The 10,095-nt window shown below is 40.4% G+C and overlaps 1 protein-coding gene across 4 annotated transcripts; it reads left to right on the top strand.

The window, feature by feature from the left end:
- The first annotated feature begins 339 nt into the window (after positions 1 to 339).
- Positions 340 to 8,143, top strand: tcea3 (transcription elongation factor A (SII), 3). 4 transcript variants are annotated; one of them, XM_079692157.1, is made up of 21 exons: positions 340 to 733; positions 1,536 to 1,598; positions 1,766 to 1,871; positions 1,986 to 2,076; positions 2,969 to 3,460; positions 3,541 to 3,672; positions 3,944 to 4,045; positions 4,134 to 4,202; positions 4,312 to 4,416; positions 4,530 to 4,595; positions 4,895 to 4,954; positions 5,061 to 5,132; positions 5,216 to 5,284; positions 5,356 to 5,418; positions 5,499 to 5,573; positions 5,898 to 6,058; positions 6,248 to 6,309; positions 6,421 to 6,570; positions 6,694 to 6,840; positions 7,624 to 7,695; positions 7,781 to 8,143. In XM_079692157.1, exons 1-21 carry the CDS (start codon positions 665 to 667, stop codon positions 7,787 to 7,789), a joined length of 2,235 nt encoding a protein of 744 aa, XP_079548283.1. In that variant the 5' UTR covers positions 340 to 664; the 3' UTR covers positions 7,790 to 8,143. The 4 variants fall into 4 exon arrangements, with proteins under 4 accessions (XP_079548283.1, XP_079548282.1, XP_079548285.1 ...); XM_079692156.1 differs by having other exon boundaries at positions 341 to 733; positions 4,527 to 4,595; XM_079692158.1 differs by lacking the exon at positions 340 to 733 and adding an exon at positions 847 to 1,281 and having other exon boundaries at positions 4,527 to 4,595.
- Positions 8,144 to 10,095: the final 1,952 nt, after the last annotated feature.

Below are 10,095 nucleotides of genomic sequence, written 5' to 3'. Positions count from 1 at the left end.
TGATCATATCTGTTGTTGGACTGTTGTGAGGTTATAGATTTACACCACAGTGCCCTCTGGTGGTAAACACGTACAAACAAATACAAAAGTTCCAACAGTCATTATATTATTTGTAATAACGAAAGTGAATTATTTTTGCCTGATGTTAACTACACACCTGCACACACAAATCCAAGGCTCAGAAAAGGTACATCTGTGTTACATAGTGCTGAAGTTCTTGGTGAGCTAACACACATGTAGTAACTGTGATCCGGTGTCAGGCTGAACTTTGGCACGACAACAAAAACTGTTGCACTGGAAATAACAGGTGCAGCCAAAACACAGAGTAATACGAGACTGAATACGGATGCAATGAGGTCACTGATGTGTAGCATCACAAGAAAGTAATCAATGAATATGTCTCTTTAACATATCATTAAGTGAATAACCATTAGCATTATATATGTGTGTCCACTTCAGCTTCTATATTTAGTTGTTGTCATGTGTCGTGCAGCGTGTGGGACCCTGCAGCAGGACACGCCTCTGGGCTGAATGGAGCGTGCGCTACAGTCCGACCTACAGAGGAGACAAACAGTTGTTTAGAAGAAAAAAAAACTAATTTCACGGTTTGCAATAAGTACCCTATCGACATTATAGGTTCCTTGTTAATCGAGTAAATGCAGCGATGACGCGAGAGGAAGATCTCATCCGGATTGCAAAAAAACTGGACAAGATGGTGACTCGGAATAACACGGTGAGAACTTATTTTGACACCCACAGGTGGTGCGTCGTCCCGCCACCTCGTGCTGCACAGAAGGCTCTTGAACGTCTCTTCTGGAAATATTTCCCCTCAGATTTACATTGCATTACGTTTGATTTCGTTTGTATCGGTGTAATACTTCGACATTTGAAATATGAGCCTGACTGTAGGCTACTCCACAAATGATCAACAGGTGTTAGGCTCTACTGTGCCGCGATCTATGGAACAAGTTTGTCAGCTTTTCGTCCATTTCTGCAACTTTTTGCAGTTTGACGTTTTAAAAGTGACTCGTCTCGACAGAAAGTAAACAGAGCGACCATTGGGCAAGGTCGTTTGTGAATGTGTGTGTGTGTGTGTGTGTTTGCGTGCGTACGTGCGTGTGCGTTGTGAACTGCAAACAGGACGTTGTTTCATGGCGCGAGTCACGGAGTGCAGAGTGCATTAGAGGGCTTTAAACGACAATGCAGTAGCAGCCTACTCAAAAAATAATCCATGGAAACTTAGATTTCTAGAATGAAGACAACAGTCTCACAAATGACTATGTAATGCCTGTTATGATATATAATTTAAATGTATGAATTAATATGTAGGCTATTTGTCTAAAATGCTTATAACAAAAGTGAAACTGTTTCTGCTCACACACACGATCTGCACTTTCTTTTTTGAGATGTTCATATTTGCATGGAATCAAATCTGCATTAGACATCTTCATGACATATTTGTAAATAAAACCATTCAATATTTCCAGGTTAAAACGTCTGACTTGTTTTTGCATTTGACTATTTTGTGTGTTCAGGAGGGTGCCATGGACCTGCTGAAGGAACTCAAAAGTTTCAATATGACACTCAAACTCCTCCAGGTATGCATTTATTTATAGAAGGACCATGCATACAATTATGCACCAGTATGTTGTCTTTAGTCTAATTTACAGTTTGCTTTTTAACATAGGACTTATTGATAGTCATAAACCATCATGACAAATAAGATGACTGCTATTACTTAAGTTCAAATGTATGTTTGTTTAAGGAAACGAGGATCGGCATGTCAGTGAACGGAATCAGGAAGCACTGCACAGATGAGGAAGTCATTGCCTTGGCAAAGGTCCTCATTAAAGACTGGAAAAGACATCTGGGTACTTGACACTGATGCATGATTTACTCAGCAGTAGAAGCATGCTTTGTGCAGTAAATACATTATGAACCGAGTGATTTACTGATATTATTCCTCCACACAAACGTTCACACAGATACTGAGAAAGCATCCCTCACGAAGAACGGTTTGGACTCCAGCAACACGGCCGGGTCTCCAAGCAGCCCCCCCTCTGACACACAGAGCAGGTCAGTACTTTGACAGCTGCTGCACCGAAACCCCACAGCTGGCATGATATTTAATGAAGAAGCAGAGACAAGAAGAGAGTGTTGAGTGTGAACTGCTTTCATTTAATCTGAAATATGATGTAGTAAAAGATGGAAGTGTAGACGTTCAGGGAGATAGAGAGATGTTTATCATGAATTGCCACAATACACAACAGTAGACCTAGAGTACTTGTAGATTTGTATTTATTAAATATAGTATTCATAATAGTGGATATTATATTTATATTACATAGAAATAGTTTAACACAGCATCTCCTTCATAAGAAGAACACAAATTAAAGCTGTAAGCAAGTTTCAGGAGTCACACTCTAGCAGCATATCCAGTCAATAGTTATTTACACTGTGTAAATATTTTCTCTTTTTTTAAACGTTTCCATGGAAGCTTTTAAATCATATTTTGTCTGTCTACGTTCCTACCTGCACCTATAGGCATGTCATGATGGAAGCTTCTTTCCCTGAGGCTTGAATTTGCATGTTTTTCTAGGTAAACATGTTCACGAGTGCGAACTAGGGTATTTCTGAAGACGCTACACAGTATGAACGAAGTGATCATGCATGGTGTTTCCATCTGAGACTGACATTGTTTGTCCCATTTGGATTTAATTTATTCCACTATTTGCTGTAAAAGCTGTAAAGGCATCTCTGAGTTTGTACCGATACAGCCGTTAACTATTGCTGAGTTAATCAGCTCAGCGCACAACTGAAGTAAGATAGATAACCCGTCAACATCAGTCAGTTTAATCCTGTATGAAGAGGGCTTAAGGTGCAACAACAACAGATCTGACGTAAACTATAGACGTTTTTTCTGGCTCTGGTAAAGAGGTAAATATGATACTCCCTTTGTTTTTGTTAGTCACAGAAGACTGGGTATCAAATCCAAACACGACTCGGAACCTGACAAAAAACACTCTGATAAAAACAGAACAGAAAAACACAATGATGAACACAGAAACAAAAAGAGACACCAAGAAGAGCCCAGCGATGAAAAACACCTGGAGGAGCCCCAATATGAGAAACATCCCCAAAAAATCAGAAAAGATAAGCATTTAGAAGAACCCGAAAAGCAAGGACATGCAGGGGATGCCCCACTGGAAGCAGATTACTACAAACAGAAAAATATGCAAGACCTGCAGAGTGAGAAAAAGCATCCAGAACCAAGGAAAGAAAGACCTTTAGGAGAACACCTGGAAGAGTTCAAAAAGGAAAGAAACCCAGAGGAGCCGAAGAAGCACAGCTACACAGATGACATGAAGAAGGGCAAATATAAGGAGAGTAACAGACACGAGATGCCGCCGATCGAACCCCAGAGAAAGAAACCAATATTGTCCAAACCACTATTCGAAAGGTGAGACAGAGGTGGCTCAAAAATTGATTAATACACATCAAAACATGCGTTAGAGTTTCAGATTAAATAATGTATTGCAGGAGAGGAGTGATGGACTGCACTGTTCTTTATCCCACCCGGGACCCCTCGCCCCCTCGCCCTGCCCGGGCCCCACTCCCTGCCCGGCCCCCTCTCCCAGTTAGACGCCCCTCAGTGGACCTGAAAAAAGACAGGTCTGGACTCATGCATGGCGTGCGCTGAAGAGCATGATGGACGGAAATATAACTGCACCACATAAACCTTTCTGAGTCACTCGAATGCACTGACATTTGTGTCTTCAGTTTTATTAGCAGACTCTTGGGCTAACCGGATAATCTCTGTGCATGGGTGCATGCTGTGATGGGTCAGTGAGCTGTGTCAGAAAATACTTTTGATTCCACTGGAACAGCATTGGGTACTCTTCAGTTGCCCCTCTCTGACTTTTCTGTTGTGGTATTTGTTCAGGAAGGACGGTAAAGACTCTTCCTCCCGACATCCTCGTCCTCACGCTCCTCTCCCCGCCTCTCCGCCGGCGAAACGGATTTCCGTGGAAGTAAAGAAAGAAAGGTCAGGCGTGCTTCGGTGCATGGTGGACTGAGTTAGTGCAGAGAAATGTGAGATTTCTCAAACAAATGTTGAATTTTTTTCACACCAGGAAGTTTCCACTGGATCCCAATGCTCCATTTGCTCCTCTTCCTCTTCACCTTCATCCTCCTCCACCCAGGTCAGGGTCTGCATGCCCACTGCGTTGCCTCACATAAGTAATTGCTTATAATATCCACTCTCGCCATGAAGCGACGCCTCTCAACTCAAAGGTGTTTTCTTTTATTCAGAAAGGAGCCACCTGACCCCAACGCTCCTTTTGCTCCACTTCCATTTCACCTTCACCCCCAGGCTCCTCCCCCGCAACGCCAATTACCCGATGTGAAAAAAGAGAGGTCTGGATCAGATGAATTCTCATTACAGGACCGGAAGTGTCTGAGAGCATTATTTTTGAAAAATTATAAATGTTCCTTTCTGAATCCAAACCTTGTGTTGTTTGCCACAGCAGGAAGGAGTCATCAGACTCTAAACCTCCACCACAGAAGAAGACATCAGACCTTGTAAAAAAAGAAAGGTCCGGGATTCTGGAAATTATTCATTCTGAAAAAAATGTTGGAGGATCAGTGACCTCAACCCATGTTTTTCGGTTTCTTTTTACGTCGCTGCAAAATAAATAGATTTACAGAGTTTCCAAGGATACATTTAATCAGCTTAAGGTTTTATTCACTATGTTTCTTGCATTTCTTCAATATATGATGTAAAACTAAATTATTCACTTCTTTACTTACAGTGTAAAGGGAGAGCAATAGCTAACTGTAAAGAGCAAATATATTATTTTGGTAATATATATGGACATTTGTTTTATTTTTCCAGGAAAGAGTCATCGGATATCAAAGTGCCTATTAAACACTCAGATGAGGCTAAGAGAGAAAGGTAGGTCACTCATGAGTATGAACACCTGTGATGGTTATATGTGCCTTGTTGTTCACTTTCTGCAAGTGGATTTGTCTAAGAATCAAACAAATGCTTCCTTTTTCAGGAAAGATTCATTGGACTCAAGACCGCCCCTTCCCAAGAAGCCCAGTTTGGATGTCAAAAAAGAAAAACAGAGGTGTGCAGAAACAAATGAATTCAACTGTATATTGCCTTTGAATCAACACTAACTACACTTTATCGGTGTCTCTTGTGTTGCAGGAAAGACTCCTGCGACTCAAAGCCTGGCCCACCAGTGAAAAATCCGTCAACTGACTCCAAACCTGACAGGTAAAATCTCACTCATACTTGGAAATGAAAAGGAAATTTATATTTACTGAAAGTGTCTCATTATTCACTAGGCGGAAATCCATCGATTCAAAGAGAAGCAGCTCACCGCCAGCAAGGAAGCTACCAGCTGAAAGGTCAATCATTTTTCCGTTAAGGTTTCAGAGGGTTTCTCTATGAAAAGCAAGAAGATGACGCTATTGACTTTGTTTTACAGGAGAGAGTCTCACGGCTCTAAGACTCCTCAGCCTGGACCTCCACAGAGGAAGCCCTCTACCGACAGCATTGAGAAGTATTTCAATTATTTATTTATGTTGTCAATAGTAGGGTCATGTAGGCTAAGGTTTATGATGTTTGGTGATGATTATTTAACATTTAATCTAGCTGAAATACATTCATCTTAAGTAACTTATATTCAGGTAAACAAACCTAAAGCCCATAAAGACATATGAATCATTTGAGACCAAAGCTAATGAGGGTTTTATGCTGCCCCAAAAAAGCAGATCACAAAAGCAGGTAACTCCTTTCCTTCCTAAGGTCAAATCAGGCCAAACACACAGGAGGTGTTGCTTCACACACTTTGAATGCTGTGCTTTAATGTGTCCTTTTTCTATAGGAGGGGCAAAGCCGAAACTCCTAAAACTCCCACCACCCCGACCAGTCCCATGTCCCCCAGCTTCAGTTCCCCCGGGGGGCCACTGTCCCCTCGTTATGCTACTGGGGACTCCATCAGAGACAAGTGCATTGAGTTGCTGGCAGCTGCCCTGCGCGCAGACAGTGAGGCTAAGATTAGACTTTATCACTGAGAATACACACTACTGTAGCTGCTGTGCTCTGAATACACTGACAAAGAAACACATACAAAAACAGACTGCAGAGTGTAAATCTACAGCAAGATACCACCAAGGGAACACACACAAATGTCACTGTGATGTCCAGATTTACTTTTGTTTCTGGTCTTTACAGATGACTTCAAGGATTTTGCAACCAACTGTGACAGCATGGCTGCAGAGATTGAAGATCATATCCTTCAATTTAACTAATTGTTTTTCTCTATGTTTGGTCATCAAACTTGAAAGTATCCTGTTTGACATTATGACTGTGATCAGATCTACCTTGACTGCGCGGTTGCACATATCTACCAGGAATCAAAGGCCACTGATATGAAGTATAAAAACAAAGTCCGCAGCCGTATCAGCAACCTGAAGGACCCGAAGAACCCTGGGCTTCGCAGGAACGTCCTCGCAGGAAACATTGACTTGGGTCGCATCGCCAGCATGTCGGCTGAGGTACAGAACACCGCCAATTGATACTAAACCATCCATGAACTCCTTTTGTGATGCTTGGATCTGTTGGTGTGCCACACTTTTATGTTGATCTGCCCCAGTTTCTCACATATTTGCTTAATGTAGGAGATGGCCAGCGAGGAGCTGAAACAGCTGAGGAACGTTCTCACCCAGGAAGCCATCCGGGAGCACCAGATGGCCAAAACTGGAGGCACCTCGTCCGACATGTTCCAGTGCAGCAAGTGCAGGAAGAAGAACTGCACCTACAACCAGGTAAACACACACACCTGTAGTATGCAATACAAATGTCATAAAAGTTTCATACAAGTCATATGATAGAATCTCACAAAATAAAAAACACAGTGCCCTGTCCCAGAAAAAAATACTAAAGTATTATTGAATGTCATAAGAAGTGTCGTAAAGAATGTCATGGAAAAACACCATATGAAGGATGTCACGATTGTAATAAGAAAGGTCATCGTATTGTATGTGATGAAACATCTAGTAAAAAAATCGTTGTATAGTCTGCCATAAAAAAAAACTTGCACTTGTAATGGAAACTTCTGGAGCATGGAGTCGAAACCCAATGAAACACGGGGAGAGCTGAAACTTGATGGCAAACACTGAAGATTGATATGAACTTACCGCCTGAGAATTGACAAAGACATTTACTGCAGCTACAAGGTGACACAGTCAACCCATTCTGAAGATCTCTCCCCCAGTCCCATGTATTTAGCTAGCTCTGAGAGAAGAATCAACATGCTGCATAACAAGAGAAAACAGGCAAAGCACTATAACTCCTCTATCAGCTGACCAGCAGGCAGGAATAGGGAGGCAAAACACTGAGTGCACAGCAGCCCTAGGTCGCAGGCCTGTGCTCAAGGGCAGTACAAACTGATAAACTGGGTCAAGGTTATGGGCCTAGGAACACATTTCCCCAACACCACTGTGTTAATGAAGAAGTATTATACAATTGTATTCAGTTAATCTCCTCATTGTATCCTCTTATGTCTGCAATGTTTACAGCTTCTTATTCCGTGTGTTTGTGTGTTTTAGGTGCAGACACGCAGTGCTGATGAGCCGATGACCACATTTGTCCTGTGTAACGAGTGCGGTAACCGCTGGAAGGTATGTATTTTGCCGACACTTGTTTCAATAACTCATAATGTCTTTTGTACTTCATCAAACTCTTTCTTTTCTTTCTAAATTTCAGTTCTGCTGATACCTTCCAGATGAACCGTGTTTTTTTTCTGAGAATATTGAACTTAATTATTTTCTATTATGGGGAGTTGGAGGAGATTATTGCAGCTAGTGATTTTAACAGATACAAGAACAATTTTTACTTGACCTTTTTTAGGTTTTTAGGTATGTGCTGAAAACTGGTTTTGCTTTATGTTGAATTGAGCATGAAGGTCAGTTTGATGACCGTCAAAACATCACAAAGATCATTGTGCTGTCATGATGCCAACACTATCCAGTTAATATGCTACGTGATATCATAGCGGTTGAAGTGCATAAATCATATGTATGATTGCTTGTTAAACTCACATTTAATAAAGAAAATTCACAGTCTTAATCAGAGTTGATGCACCTTCATCATCAACGTCTTGTGGAGTATGGTTTGGGTTACTTCCACTGCATAATATTTATCTGATGGTTTTATCCAAAGCGTGGACATTCCTTCAGGAGCAATTGGGGTTTAAGTATCTTGCTCTAAGACACTTTGACATGTTGACTGCAGAGGTTCGAACAGCTGACCCCCCGATTTGCAGATCGGCGCACTAACCCCCGGAGCTTCAGCGGCCACGTTTCTTTCGGTATATTGTTTTTTATTATAATGTTTCAATAAACGGAATGGGACCAACTTAGATGATAAAAGAACATAACATTTTTTAAATTGTCTGAAACAACTGTGATTAACTAATTGAAATCAAACAGAGAGTCAAATCTAACCATGCAGTAGACATGTAAATAATAATTGAATACCAACCATCATCCATCAGTTATTTCATAGATACATTTTTTTTCCAGAGATAAAACATTAGAAATATGGCATTTAAAAAGATACATTAAAGAGCAAAGAGAATACAAGTAAACATAAAACAAGCTAATAAACAATAACATAGGTAATACATGAATACAAGTTACAGTGCAGTGTAATTTAAAGCAGAGGAAAGAATAAGGGTCTTCAGCCTGGATTTAAAAGTAGTAAGAGTTGCAGCAGACCTGCAGGTTTCTTTCACTGCTGCTTAAACATGTGACCCTATAAGACCACAAATATATTACATTGGAAACATAAGGACAGTTAATAGAGTAATACAAATCGTAAAAGAACAGCTGAACAATGATATCCATTATTTTGTATGACAAAAGAAAACCTGGTGCTAATAGCAGGAGATCAGAGATGTGTTGAGGCCATAATTTAAAGTGTTTCTGTTGCAGCTCTGAAATCATGCAGCAGGTGGCAACAGTTCACTGTAATTCAAACTCAGGCAGCGTCAGTTTCCACAATTAAATGTTTCACTCTTGAGGTTACCGACCACAAATAAAGGAGACGCTTGCTTGTTAGTCCAGCTGGCTGCTAAAGCCACAATGCTGCTGAACACTAACATGACAATATTAAAGCCATTTGACAAAATAAACATGTTTTTTGAACATTACTGAATTTGATTAATGAGAAATAAGTTTGTGCCTAGAGCAATGTGCAAATTATATTCTTCAAATCTGTGGTTGCATAGATTGGACTTTACTAATGCAGCACTTTCATTAAATAAATATAATATTTGGCGGTAATGGTCTGCAGAAAGAATGGAAAGGAAAGCTTGCTGGCTGCCCTCAGGCTGAGTCTCCACCATCTGGTTTCCTGTGAATTTAAACCACATTCATTTACTTCTTCTGCATCATTTCCAACATGACATGACCTGTGTTGATGCACACAGAACTCAGAAAGCATCAGCACTTACTTTGTGATTCTACACGGGTGCATCGTTTGTAATCATCGTTCATCCTGAAACCATGAACCTGAAATTCAATTGAACAGCTACATATAAAAGGAAGTCTCTCACAGCAGCAAGTTAAAAATAAATATTTAAGTGCCTAATTTGTTAATGGGCTCTGCCACATAATTCCTCATATTTTCCCTAAGTGGCATCTGCTCTGTGACATCTGTGTTCCCAACAGTTGGTGAGAAGGGATGTTAGAAAATAAAAGATGCCGTACCACTCTCCATACTTTACCCCAAATGAAGAGATCTAAAAAAAAGAAGTTTTCATGCTTATTTGAACATATTTATAAGGAAATTGCACAATTACATAAAAGTAATTACATTTGGACACTTTTGCATTTTGTATTATATTATTGGCTTTTCACCCTTATATGTATAATGTATGTATAATAACGTATTAGTTTTTCCAGCAGTCATAACACACAATACTTGTCATGTTCACTTTTATGGCAATGATGAACTTCCTGTCTTGGGGTCAATTGATGTGATAGGCTCAAAGAAATGCGAGTTGACATTTAGAAAAC

This window comes from Notothenia rossii (genome assembly GCF_949606895.1).
Source record: "Notothenia rossii genome assembly, chromosome: 7".
Lineage (NCBI taxonomy): Eukaryota > Metazoa > Chordata > Actinopteri > Perciformes > Nototheniidae > Notothenia > Notothenia rossii.
This window is presented reverse-complemented; position numbering and strand designations above follow the sequence as displayed.

Excerpts from the sequence above, each read along its gene's own strand:
- tcea3 (XM_079692156.1), top strand. The coding sequence starts at position 665 with ATGACGCGAGAGGAAGATCTCATCCGGATTGCAAAAAAACTGGACAAG. Across the intron at positions 3,461-3,540 it reads TCCAAACCACTATTCGAAAG|GAGAGGAGTGATGGACTGCA; the intron begins GTGAGACAGAGG and ends AATGTATTGCAG. Across the intron at positions 6,841-7,623 it reads AGAACTGCACCTACAACCAG|GTGCAGACACGCAGTGCTGA; the intron begins GTAAACACACAC and ends TGTGTGTTTTAG.